Source organism: Gouania willdenowi, chromosome 1, assembly GCF_900634775.1.
Source record: "Gouania willdenowi chromosome 1, fGouWil2.1, whole genome shotgun sequence".
Lineage (NCBI taxonomy): Eukaryota > Metazoa > Chordata > Actinopteri > Blenniiformes > Gobiesocidae > Gouania > Gouania willdenowi.
Window position 1 is genome coordinate 21,724,778 of NC_041044.1, and position 13,850 is coordinate 21,738,627.

Genomic DNA, 13,850 nt, shown 5'->3' on the forward strand with positions numbered 1-13,850 from the left:
AAAGCAGACTTGTATTTTCAATCAGGTAACTGAATCCAACTTTACTCTAGAATTCATCCCCACTGCTAGTTTAACACATTCAATAACTGCAAATATCCATTTTCTTTCAATTTCTCTGTTTGCTTTACAAAAAAGTATGGCAAAAAAAATGGGTACTAGCACTGATATCAATATTCAGCACAGCAGCTAATTTGTTTAAAAGAGCAATGACTTATTCTAATATAAAGGAAAAGTGGAAAAATACTTCCTACAAAAAAAAAAAAAAAACAGTTTGGGTTATGCCTAGGTATTGATGACAATGACATTGATTAAGTAATGTATGATCAGTAGTCTGTAATTATGCCAAAATGTAGAATTAAATATGTAAAATAGTAGTACACATCAAATAAATGTTTTTATTCTGTATCTGGATTTTCTTTTATAAATTATGTTGGAAATATATAAAAATATAAATGGCAGAAAAACACATTTTACAAATTACAAATCACTATATTACAAATTTCAATTGCAGGATCAGCAATTGGTTTGTGATTACTGAAAGCAAAAAGGATTCCAGGAATTGTAAAAACAACAATTTGCTTGAAAACACAAAACCTTTCTACAAATTTGATGTTATGTCAACAGAGATACTGTGCTTTCAAAGCCACACAACGACATTTTAAAAAAAAAATCCTGAGTAAATTATTCTCAGAATGTTGGGTTTGCCGATTACACCATTACATTGTTGGAACAACGATTACACACTTAACATGAGCATAGTCTTTTTTCAACCTTATATACAACAATAACAATGACTTGCATATGTACATTCTCCAGTCATCATCCCCTTTGTTTGTAATCAAGTAAAAAAATGAATAAAATCCACTGCCTGGAAAAGTTATTTTAGCGTTTGGAGCTACAGTATATCTGGTGCAATCTGGTAGATGAGTTTTTCCTTTTATAAATAACTGAGTTTGTTGTGTAATGTTTGAGGAAACTTTAAACATATACAGTATTGAGAATAAACAGATTCAGAAAAGCCTATGGATGTAACATAATACAGTGGCATGAAACACCAACTCAATGGCATTTTTTTTTTTTTTTTTACTGAAAGCCAATGTAGTTTCAATAAAAAAAAAGTTGTAATTACTCGCATGATACATTTAACAGACCATCCCTCTGACCTCTAGTCTAAAAGCAAAGATGATCAAAAAAGATGGTCCAGGTTGAGTAGTGATTTTTAAACTCTGTGAGGACCCCCCGTGCAGGAGTTTTCTTATTCATTGTAGGAAATGGCCATTTTGGGCCTTGAGTGTGTGTTTTGCACGTGCTGTTTTTTGAAAGGATAAGCGGAACCATCTGTGAATGATATCATGACAATGAGGAAACCAAATGAGAGACAAATGAAGTTTAAACAGAGACACTGACACTGTAATGTTATACTGCCATGTTAATTACTCATTAGTGAATCATTACTAACACCTAACAAGCTTAACCTTCACAAGCGCTATCATTACAATACGGTCAATGGGACTACAAGATTTAACTGCTTACACAGTTTCCTAGGGAACTACTGTTTGCTTTAAGTTCCTGCTGTTGCTCTTCAGTTTTTTGTTTTGTCATTAAAGTGTAGCATGATGCATCTTTTTTTTATTATTATAAGGGAGAAAAGTGGTTAAGGTAATGGCGCTGTGCTTGTGTTTTCTTTAACCATCTGTGTTTACTTCTGTTCCTTTCTTACAACCAATTATTGGTGAGGTGTAAAATAATAATAATAAATCGGCTGGCAGGAAAGATGCCTTTTGTGGAAGAGCAAGTTTACATTGCATAAAAGCAGATGTCCAAAGAAAAGAAAAGTGGGAAATAACGTACTCCTGGTCAGGTAGACAACAGAGGGTCCTCGTCCCAGAGGGAAAGGCCTGTTACAAAGCTAAGAAAGGGGCGAGCAGCTCTTCGTCCCCTATGGTTTTCATTTCAGGTCAATTTCAAGGACTCCACGTGTTTGCTGAGGTCCTGCCCAAAGCTGAATACCCCACTACCCTGGCCGAGTCGTGGCCAGGCCGGCGGATGGACATCCCTTAAGAGGTAGCATCAGCGGCACTAGGGCTGCTAGCTTGTAATTAGCTTGGACAGTTCAGGCTTGGAGAAAGGCAGCAGGGCTATAACATAATGAGCTCAGCTGGGATTAGGAGGACAGGGCAGGGGGTGAGCAGAGGGGAGGCAAGGACCAGAAATCTAGCCTCTGTGTAGTGCAGCATCACGGAGGACCGGAGGGAGGCAGCTGGGAAGGCAAGCAGGAAGAGGAGTGGTGAGGAGTACAGAGGCCCAGGATAGAGAGCAGGTGAGGAGAGGTGAACAGTGGAGAAGGTGGGAGAGGGGCGAACTGTGGCTTTGGGCCAAGCTTTGTGAAGCATCAGGGAGGGTCAGTGTTAGTGGTTCTGTTACTGGGGCATCTTTAAGACAAAAAAAGACTAGACATCCATCCAGAGACTAGAGACAAAGGCAGAGGCAAATAACAAAAACAAAGCAACATGGAAAGAAACACAATATAAAATATCTATTCTACAAAAAAAAAAAACACAGTGCCTCATTATAAGGCACATTGTATAAAAACTAAAATAAAAATAATACAACCTCTTGGTAATATTTAACATTCAGGGATCCACTTTTATAGTCTAAAGCAGCAAATCTAAAACTCTAGGAGCTTGTATTTTTACAAGTTCTCTTGTCTAAATGTCAAAAAGCACCTTAAAACTTGTTTCAGCAAGCATTCTTGTCCAACCTGATCTAGGGTTGTGTTTTATTATACTTTATACTATTTATTTGATTACATGTTCTTTTACTTATTTATTATACTCCTGTGAAGCACTTTGTGACTATTGTCTGTGAGAAGCGCTATACAAACACATTTTACTTACTTACTTAAGTTCTCTTTGCAAAGAATATTCTTTTGGTAAAAGACTACCTCTAGTTTGTGGCACATGATCTTCTAAATATTTAGGTGCAAAACATCCCAAAATCAATTAAAAATGCTTTTGTTCAATTAAGAAGACCAGTTTTAAACCAGTTTGGTACACTGCCTTTCCTATAGGTTTAGAACTTTTAGAACAAAGGACATCAAATCTATGGTTGTGTGTTTGGCTAGAGAACTTTATATACAGTACATTGATCTGTATGTATGTGAATGTATGAATTTGTGAGCAGTTGTTGAGGGGAAGTTTTAAAGACAATTTTAAAAAGTGCTAAATGATACAAACAACTTTGTCTGGGAATGGAAAGGGGCCTGTTCTTTCTTACTAGGCCACCATTATTTGTGTAGAATATTGTTTTATTTGGTAAAAAATACAAAAAAATTAAAAAAAACACCATGGCAGTGACTTAAGTTGATGAGAAGCAGAAAAGTATTTCATAATAAGAAATGTAAAGATTAATATACATAAAGTCCTAAAGTAGACATACCAACAACCGAGCAATTACAAACCAAGATGACATTGTTAATTGTGACGTGCGCTATGAGATGACTATTGTTGTAATTAGCGCTATATAAAGTTTAACTGAATTGAATGCAACAACCTGCATATTTAGTAATGACTTGTTCAAATGATCTTACTTTTTTTGTGATGAACAGATAATGAAAACCAGACAATCATCGTCAGTAAATGTGTGCAGTAAAGTTAGGACAGGATTAGACTTTCAGCACCTTAAGTGATTTCAACATACTTTTCAATGGAGAGTTTCCTGGTGAGGTTTTTCAGGTAGGTCAGCTCATTCCACACAGCATCGCTGTTTTCTTGTCGAAGTTGCCATGATGCAGCACGCTGTGTCCTGCCACTTGTCCTGTATACACAAACACATATCAGCATACTAAAGGATAAATTCAGGAAAATACATGCATATATGTTGGTATTATGTTTGCAGGTTTGCATACCAAGGTAAAATAGTTGGCAATATACATCACCTTGCTGCCTCTGGCAAAATCACATGGGGTAACAAGACCCCATAGTCTCACGCTATTTCTGCTGTTCAGCCATCTTTAGCAGTATTCAAATGAGCAGCCTTGACTTTGACATTTCAGTGGCAAATTATGTACACACATATGCATGTTTGGTAAAGCCCAGGGCACAGCCTGTGTGTCAGGGCAGCAGAGCATTCCCTGTGTGCCATGCAAATGTAAATAATGGCCAAAAAAAAAGCACTTGCAAACAAGGTAATTCTAATGTCTACACCTTACTTATTAATACTTAATGACACTTTGTGTTTAGTGGCTGGAACTTCAATTGAACCTCTCCTTTGAATCTTAAAGGTCCAGTATTATGCTATTTTTTTTTTTAATCTCCATTTGTTCTAAGAACCCCAACAACAATATTTGAGGTTTATTTTCCCAAACTCACCTGCTTTCCAGAGTTTTAGCCCTCTGAAAAGTCACTTTCAGATCGTTTCCAACACACAGGCTGTTTTGGGGCCTTCATGCATATGCATGAGTGGGCTGTAGATGTAAACTCCACACCACAGCTGATCACCATAGCGATTGTCTTTGGCTATCCACACACTTGTTATTGTTTACAGCCAACAAACTGCACATCTATCTATAAATACATGGAAGGTCTCTGTGTGTGCGTGTGTGTGTGTGTGTGTGTGTGTGTGTGTGTGTGTGTGTGTGTGTGTGTGTGTGTGTGTGTGTGTGTGTGTGCGCGGAGCGCTTATCTTCCTGACGCAGTGTCTGATCGACCTGAAAGTTTTGTAACAGCTTGCGCATCCATTATTATGGACTTTTTTGGTGCTTACGTTTCAAAACGTTTATTTTCATTTTAGTTTGAAATCAATGCGGGTTAGACCGGACAGACATGAGAGGGGGAAGGGCATCTGAGCCGCACGCTCACACTTCCAAAGCTCTCAAGTCTGACGCATTGGGCGTGAGAGACACGTATTTCAACCTGTTCACACGCTCACACACCACATCATGTATATTGCTGATGCGTGCGGCTGATGTGCGTGTGTGTGAGAGTGAGCCCAGGAAGGAGAGATTTGTGTGCATGCCTATGAGTAGAGTCCACCACAGCATTCGGGACAGGTAGCGAGTCTTATGTTATATAGTATAATATATAGTTACTGTATATAGCAAAATGGCCTGTTCTTTCTATACTGAACCATAAGAGCGTGAGTAAACCCCGGAGGAGAAGCAGCCTCTGTCCCTGTAGAGTACAGATCTCCCCCGTGTCCCCCCCAACCACAAACAGGAAATGTTTTAACAGCATCTTAACACCTACAATAAACAGCTCTAACCATAATAAAACACACACACACACACACACACACACACACACAGCTGAATATTTAATGAAAGGTTGAATGCGATGCCGCAAAACATCAAATCTGTGGGCTGACATCTGAAAATATTTGAAGTGTACTTCCTCGTCCATCCGGATTGGCCTCACAAGCAAATTGTACTCCCCCTCCTACGATTTAAAGGATGAGTCGACCACCTTCGCTTTCTCTTTGCAGTAACAAAAGACAACAAATTTCCTCTTCCTTGAGAAGTAGACGCAGTCGAGTCGCCACCATGGTGTAAACAATGGCTACTTTTTCCACAATACTTTTGTACCGTGGTTGGCATGTGTTTGTAATACACTGCAATTTAGGAGCGTAAACCGCACGGAGTATAAATGCTACATGCGTTGTTGATGCGTCAAGCATAAAACAGCCTTAACTGCTCCATGGACGCTACACCGTGGCTGCCCACTGCTCCTCAGGGAGGGGTTAAATGCAGAGAACACATTTTGTGTATGTAACTTCATATCTATAACAATAAAGGACAATGTATATTCTATATTCTATATATATCTTAAACCACAGTGTTTGTTTTACCTCTGAGGTAGTTTGACAGGGAGGAGCTCACATTCTTATAGGGTAGGAGGAGCCAGGATTGTCAGTTGGAGGAGTTTCGGTGTTGTGACGTCAAATCCAACGAAAAATCCAACTTGTCCGTTTGGAGATTACTTTTTACAAATTGTGAAATAGCAAGGGAGGACGGAAACAGAACTTTTTCAACTTTTGGCTCTCTGAATGAGACTAAAGGGATGTATATCACTGTAGCAAAACCATTATGAAGTGATTTTTTCATAATACTGCCCCTTTAAATATGCCCATATATGGACAGGCTCAGGCTATAAACCATCCACCCCAAAAAACTATGGATGCCCAATAATAATTTGTGATGGTCACCAAGAAGCTGACCCAGTAATATACACCTTCCACTCAACCCATTGCCTCTGTTTAGCCTGTGTCGCTATATGCTTAGTTAAACAAAGTATGAAACGAGGTTGGATGTAAAATTATCAGTGTTCAAATTAGGGGACGGATCTGGATAAGCATAATGCTTTTTTCCGTTGCCCTTTCCGGCATGAAAAAGGACAAAAAAAGGACCAAAAAAAAAAAAAAAATGATGTGATTTTGCTCTGAATGTCAAATGAATTTCTGTGAATGCAACCATGTCGGAAATGAACTGAATAAATAAAAAAAATAAAAAAATAAATGACAGACTTGTCATTTGTATGGCGTTCCTTTGCAGATGAGGAACCTGTGGTCAAAGTCCCCACTACTAGCTGGGCTGACCACATGGAGTACGTGCACGGGTTGGCCGAGGTCGAGCCGGAGTTCTCCGAGGGCTCTAACCTGCCTCTGGTAGGACTAGAAGCCGACCGTGAGGACGATGACGTGCTAGACATCGGTCTGGACGTTCATGGTTTGTCGGAGGATGAGCTAGATGCGTTGTCGCCTGGGGAATGTGCCGCCGCTACTGCGCCAGTTAACCAGGATGACACATCTTTCTACTCTCTGTGCCGCCGTGCAGCTGAGAGACTGGAGGTGGAGTGGCCCTCTCCTCCCCCGGTTCAAAAACCGTCACGGTTTGCAGGATTTTTTCTCCCTCCCGAGCCTAGGGTGGTTAAGAATAGCCTGCCCATGTTGCCGGATTTTATCTCGGAGTTGACATCAACATGGAACAAACCACTGTCTACCCGCGTCACGGTGCCCGGCTATGGACAGTTTTTGGATTTGGATGGAGCGGAAAAGGCTAGCTTAGTCAACCCTCCACCTATGGAGCCTTCTCTGGCTGCGTATCTGGCGCCTTCTCACAACCATGGCGTGAGCGGCCCCACATCGCTTCCTTCCAAGCACTGTAGATTTTCCTCCTCGCAGCTGGATAAAATCTACAGAGCGCAGGCCAGCACTGCTCGTGCACTGAGCTCTGTCACCATGCTGCAGACCTATCAGGTTTTGCGGCTGGCTGAGCTCAGTTCGCTGCTTCCCCCGACAGCTCTCTTGCTCCTCTCCTTAACGAGGTGAGGGTCGCCACGGATTATATCCTCCGGGTGTCCCGCTGTGCAGCGCTCTCCCTCGGCAGAGGAATGGCGTCTTCCGTGGTGTCACAGAGACACCTGTGGCTGACTCTATCTATCTCTTATTTTCATGTGGCAATACACCCGGACCACAGGCAGTTTCTAAGGTTTGCATTCGAAGGTGTAGCCTACGAATACCTTGTGCTTCCGTTCGGTTTGTCGCTCGCCCCTCGCACCTTTACCAAATGTGTCGAGGCGGCGTTAGCTCCTATGCGGGAGAAAGGCGTGCGTGTCTTAGCCTATCTGGACGACTGGGCTCTGTTAGCGGGTTCGAGAGAGCAGTCAGCAGCAGATCTGTCCCATATCCGAGCTCTGGGCTTTTCAGTGAACATGAAAAAGAGCTCGCTGACCCCGAGTCAGCAGTTTTCTTTCCTCGGTCTGGAGATATGCTCTTTAACCGGCCGAGCGCATCTGTCGGAGGGCAGGGTGGCCGCGTTTCACCGCTGCCTCGCTCATTTTCAACTGGGACGCAAACTACGTTTCCGATTGGTCCTGCAGCTTTTGGGCATGATGGCGTCTATGATTGCTGTAGTGCCGCTCGGACTGTTAAAGATGCGCGCTTTTCAGCGCTGGTCTCGCTCACACCGGCTGTGTCCACAGCGTCACCTCCAGCGGATGTTGATAATAACTCCGTCTTGCATGATGGCTCTCCACCCTTGGAGGGATCCCGGGTTACTAAGCCAGGGCTCCCCGGTAGGGAGGGTGTGGTTTCGCAAAGTGGTGACCACAGATGCCTCCCTGATGGGATGGGGGGCTCTGTGCAACGGAGCAGCAGTGAGAGGACTCTGGACCTCAGTACAGAGCAGGCTTCACATAAATTATCTGGAGCTGCTGGCAGCTTTCTTGGCCCTGAAGTATTTTCGCTCTGTGCTATCAGACCAACATGTTCTGATCAGGACGGACAACACTACAGTGGTCTCGTACATAAACAGGCAAGGGAGTACACGATCACTTCCCCTGCTTCCCCTGCTCTCTGAGAGCCACTCATGTTCCAGGATGCCTGAACCTGGGTGCAGACCTTCTCTCCAGAGGGGGTCCCCTTGTGAGAGCGTGGAGATTACACCCTTTGGTAGTGGCTCAGATATGGGTTCGATTTGGCAGGGCGGAGGTGGACCTCCTTGCTTCCAGGGCAAACGCCCACTGCCCCCTGTTCTTTTCCATAACAGAGCAATGGTGTCAGGACCGAGATGTACTCCCATTTCAGTGTTCAATTGTGGAGGTTTTGACTTTTCTTCAGGAATTGTTGGATAAAGGTCTGTCCTTTTCCACTATTAAGGTTTATTTGGCGGCTATATCTGCCTGCCATGTTGGTTTCAATGGAGTGACGCCAGGTGCGCATTAGCTGGCCATGCGTTTTTTAAAGGGAATTCACCGGCTGAGGCCTGTGGTGAAATCCATCATCCCCTCATGGGATTTAACTGTAGTGCTGGATGCTCTCTGTGGCCCCCGTTTTGAGCCTATGGAGTCAGCAGATACGAAATTTCTGTCATATAAGACTGCACTACTTCTCGCTTTGACCTCCGCTAAGCGAGTGGGCGATCTTCATGCTTTATCAGTGCATCCTTCTTGTACCCAGTTCACTTCAGATGGTTCTAAGGTCACATTACGCCCAAACATGGCATATGTGCCTAAGACCATCCCTTCAGCTCATAGCTCCATGATTTTTGAGCTAATGAGTTTTTGCCCTCCTCCTTTTGCATCTGAGGAGCAAAGGAGGTTACATTCCTTGTGTCCTGTACGTGCTCTACGTGAATACATAGACCACACTAGGAGTGTGCGTTTATGTGACCAGCTGTTTGTGTGTTTTGCTAATCCAGCTAAGAGTAAAGTCCTGTCTAAACAGCGGCTTTCTCACTGGATTGTGGAGGCTATCTCCCTGGCCTACAACAGCAGGGGTCTTCAGTTACCTCAGGGTGTGAGAGCACATTCGACCAGGGGCGTATGTACATCGTGGGCTTTGTTTAGTGGGGTATCTTTGAGTGACATCTGTCGTGCTGCCAGTTGGTCATCACCACACACTTCTGTTCGGTTTTACCGTCTGGATGTAACGGCCCCTTCGGTGGCCCATTCGGTTCTTTCCACTGGGTCTAGCATGCACTAGAGGTGCTGGAGGTTGGCTTCCGGTTCATAGCTGCTCTGCGGGGCGTGTATACATGTCCCATACTATATGTGTTGTACCGAGTGAATCGACTGAAAGGGAACGAAATGTTATGTCTATAACTTCTGTTCCCTGAAGGAGAGGAACGAGGTACAACACTTCTTTGCCCCGCTACACAGATGGGCTCGGTGAAGAGCGGCTACTGAACTGAAGGATGACTGTGATGACAGCGTATTTATGAGGCAGGCAAAGCCTCATTTACGTCATCACAGATCATCTGCCTTCAAGGCGTGATTAGAGGTTTTCTTCAGTAGGCCAAGCGGGGGCGTGATATCCCATACTATGTGTTGTACCTCGTTCCTCTCCTTCAGGGAACAGAAGTTATAGACATAACATTTCGTTTTCATTTAATACTGCTAATGCTGCTGTGAGCAGTCGCTGTGTTTGCGTGACTGAATGCACATTTTCTGTGAATGTGTTGTTTGGTTTTCTGTGTAAAGCTATTAAAAAAAATCATCTTAATGAATTTTTCAGTCAAAGAGTCCACTGCAAGCACACAGTGACGGCCACGCTAGTGTGTGTGGCTCCAAAAGCCAACCATTTATCATGCACAGCTTTGTTTTAGATATAAATTCTTTAGGTTTGTATGGTAGTTTATCAGCTTCTTCTTTTGAAAAATGTGTGAGAAGCTTTATTAAGTCATGGTAAAGCTTGTACATTTTAATTTGTTCACAGTGAGACTAAAAGCTGTTGAACATGGAGCCATGAGAGAGCTATGTTCTTCAGGCCTCAGTGCATCCTCCCCAATGGTATCCTTGTTTCCATTATTAAGCAGGAGGAAATGGAGAGAACTTTTCCACGCTGCTGCGGCTAATTGCTCTGAATCAGGGGGAATCTGTTTATGAGCGCAACTTTGATCAGAGTACGGATGCTTTAATAACCTTTAATTTCATTTGCTCACCCCCATCATCCCCAGTCTGATTAAAAAACTTTTTCCCCACCTCTAAAATAAATAAGAAGTTGGCTTTTACCCCTCTTGTTCATGCCATTTTGAGAAAATATTGGGGTACAGTAATGTTTAATGGCAGTGTACCATCATTGGGAATAGAATGTTGCACTGCCCCTGCATGAGGATGAGGCAACCTAAACCTTTGTCTGTTTTGATGTTGGCTACTAGTTTGATTTAGGTGGGACTGATTATTGCACACGATGTTAGCATTTCTTTCCAGCAACTTGTCCGAATCAGGATTATAACAACATACGCAGCACAGAACAGGTATACAAGTATGGATGTAAACAGGACTGCATTGCCTTTAGTTTCATGATGTTTCCTAACACAAAAGGGGAGCTAACCCGCCCCCCCGCATCTTCCCAAAAAAAGCAACAACACAGCATGGAAGCTACTTGGAAATCCCTAACAAGCTCGAAATGCAATGAGACTCGACGCCTATCCCCGCTGACTTGTTAGAGCCTTGATTTTCGAGCACTAATGGGAGCATTTAAGTCATCTTCTATTGTCTCTCATTTAGGCTGTGGGTTTAGCAGTGGTTCAAATATGTGGCTTAATGCCAAATGAATACCAAGATCATAGCATTGAGTGACTGGGTGGTGACATGGTAAGTGCTGACTGAAAAGGGCAAAGCTGCCTCTTCATGTCAAATCAGTCACAAAAAGCTGATAAGCACACACTGACCCAATGGATTCAACTTCTCCACCTTCTAATGTCCAAAATACTTGTTTAATTAAAAAATACATATTTCTGACTGGCTTGGATATGTTGCACTACTTAGCAGATGATCAATTTTTCTAACAGTTTCATTTTTCTTTTCTTTTTTGATAACCGCATAACAGCAGCCAAACTGCCGTTGAAGTCGTCTCGCCACATCTCCGTCTTTGTTCCCACTGACAAAGACACATGCTGTTGAGCCTGCGCTTAGCTAACATGAGCCAAGTCAAGCCTAGGGCTGAGCACTCTCTCTCACCAACTCCACTTTCACACGGGCTCACATTGCACTGTGATTTTCTTTAATTAACCCAGAGAGAAAACAGCTGACAGGGTCAACATTTTGCTGCACGACCGCCAAACATACTGTACGTACCTTTAGCTAAAGTTTAGGTCTTACAGACATTAGTATAAGGAAGAAAATTAAAAGAGAGGAGAAAAAAAGAACAGGATGTTAATGACATTTTAATAAATTCTCTCCATTGTGTAAACAATATTGTGTGGTTTCTGGTAAGAAGGATAACAGGTCTAAGCACTAAAAAGGCTCTTTCTCTCCTCTCTTTTCCATCTTCTCTCCACAGGCCTTTTCAAACACCTAGTACCCAAAGGACCAGACACCTCCAGCCTTTGGCTCTCACATCTTAATGAGCGCTAAGGGAGAAGAGATGCTGAAGCATACACACACTTGGCTTGAAATGGCGCAAATTGACTGTGCTTAAAACCTTTACAAAAGGAAGGAATATCTTATTCTTTCCTAAAACCAGCACTCGGGTCCTGTCAAGAGAACATGTGGTGAGCGATGGGACCCAAAGACTACATGTAAGTAGTTTCAGGGGGTTGTAGTTTTTCAAATGAGCCAATAGTGTAAAGGAAGTAAGTTATGTGCTATAAAATATCTCCCACTCACTGCTTCTTTGCTGAACTGATAGTTGCTTTGTGTCGTTAAAGGTTTGATGTCTTTTGCCGTGCGAAACCAACAGATCCAACACGAGGTGACATTTCATTGCAATAAGCCTTTTCACACACAAACCCTTTCCTCATAGTTTTTGGAATATTTTAAAAGACAGAAACTCTTGGTCATGCAGCACGGAGCCTCATATCATATGCACTAATTACTGCAAAGAAACTTATTCTTTAACTGTGGAAAGGAAAAGTTGCCCTTTTTTTATTTTTAAATGTGGGTCACAGAACTCATTGACACACTTCCTTTAGAGAAAATAAGGCATGCCAAAAATGTCAATATGATTGAATTAGAAAAAATCTGGCAGCCCTTGATATCCTTTCTTAGAGATAGTTGATATGTGCAGTCTATGGGAGGGCGTGGGTGGGGTACGAGAGGGGTGGGCACTCATTTAGATTTTTTTTGTTTAGTTTATTATATTGCAATAAGGACAAGTACTTCTAGTGAAAGCTAAAGTTCATCCTTTTTCTGTTGTTTGTGCATGTTTTGTTCGTTTAATTTTTTTCTGTATGTATGTATATGAAAAATGAATGAATAGCTTATAGCCTTTTGTAATACCTTCAATAAATATATTTGAAATTAAAAAAAAAAGGTTAATAAAAATAATCATGGACTTGGTTAGTGAATGGTGTACCTCTTAAATTTACCTTTTCAAAGTGAGAACTCACACTGTCCTTTTCATACTCGCTTGTCCCATCAATAATAATAATACATTTTATTTATAAGCACAATTCAAAAATTCAAAGACACTTTACAGTTGTTAAAACAACTACAAACATCCAAACGAAAAAAACAAACTACCAACAATAAAGGTAAATACAGAAAATACAGGAAGCAGAGGAGGTCTGTCGCTTTAATACTGTTTCTCTCATCGGTTTTACAAAGTGCTCGGATATGTGCATCATTCCCGGATACGGTCCAAATTCCGCCCACTGGAGACCCAGGTAGTTGGCGTTTTAGTCAACAAGAGGTCACCTGCGTGGAAGCAAGAGGACTGTCCTTGCTTCGGCACAGCTGCTAAGCTGCTCCTATCGGTTTTTAAAAGTGCTCAGATTGGCCGAAAGTGGCATCAGAGGAAAACCCTGGTCACCTCCTCAAGTCCAATTATGTGTAATATTAATAATATAAACACTATTAAAACACAAAAGATCACTGGAATAACATGACAAACATCATTAGGTTGGAAATATCAACAGAGTGAACAAGCTTGTTTAGGTTTATATCACTCTCGCCCTATGAGCCCCTCAGGTCGCGCATGCTCACTTCCAGAATGTAAAAAGGCTTATTGAGCTAATCCATGTTTCCCAAATGAAGTACATGAGTGTAAACAGAATACTCACAGGCCACCTGATTTATCCATCTCTTTCAGTTGTTCTCGGAACACCTTGTAGTGGCTTTGAATCAAGAACAGGCGTTCACGGCGTCTGTCATGAGCTTTTCTCAGCTCTTCATTCTCTTCAATCTGTAAATCACAGTATTCATTTTTATTTTTATTCAAGACTAAGTAAAACACAAAACCATACAGAAAAGGAAGCATTTAAAATAAATGGGCAATGTTTCAAATTAATTTGAGACAAAGGATGTTTGTACTGACATGTAAGCGCAACAAGTGTGTTCATCTAATAACAAAACACACAGTAGAAACACTTTATCTGGCAAAGTTATTTCCATTCCCCTACTGTCATTTAAACA

At 42.0% G+C, this 13,850-nt stretch overlaps 1 protein-coding gene across 2 annotated transcripts in view; it reads right to left on the minus strand.

Annotated features, from left to right (window-relative positions):
• The window catches only part of cntln (centlein, centrosomal protein), a 105,759-nt gene that overhangs the window by 57,763 nt on the left and 34,146 nt on the right, over positions 1-13,850 (minus strand). For both annotated transcript variants that reach the window (XM_028457186.1, XM_028457195.1), the window contains exons 12-13: positions 13,499-13,620; positions 3,700-3,816 (exon numbers count right to left, since the gene is read on the minus strand). In XM_028457186.1, the coding sequence (XP_028312987.1) occupies positions 3,700-3,816; positions 13,499-13,620 (239 nt within the window). The remainder of the gene's footprint in view (positions 1-3,699; positions 3,817-13,498; positions 13,621-13,850) is intronic.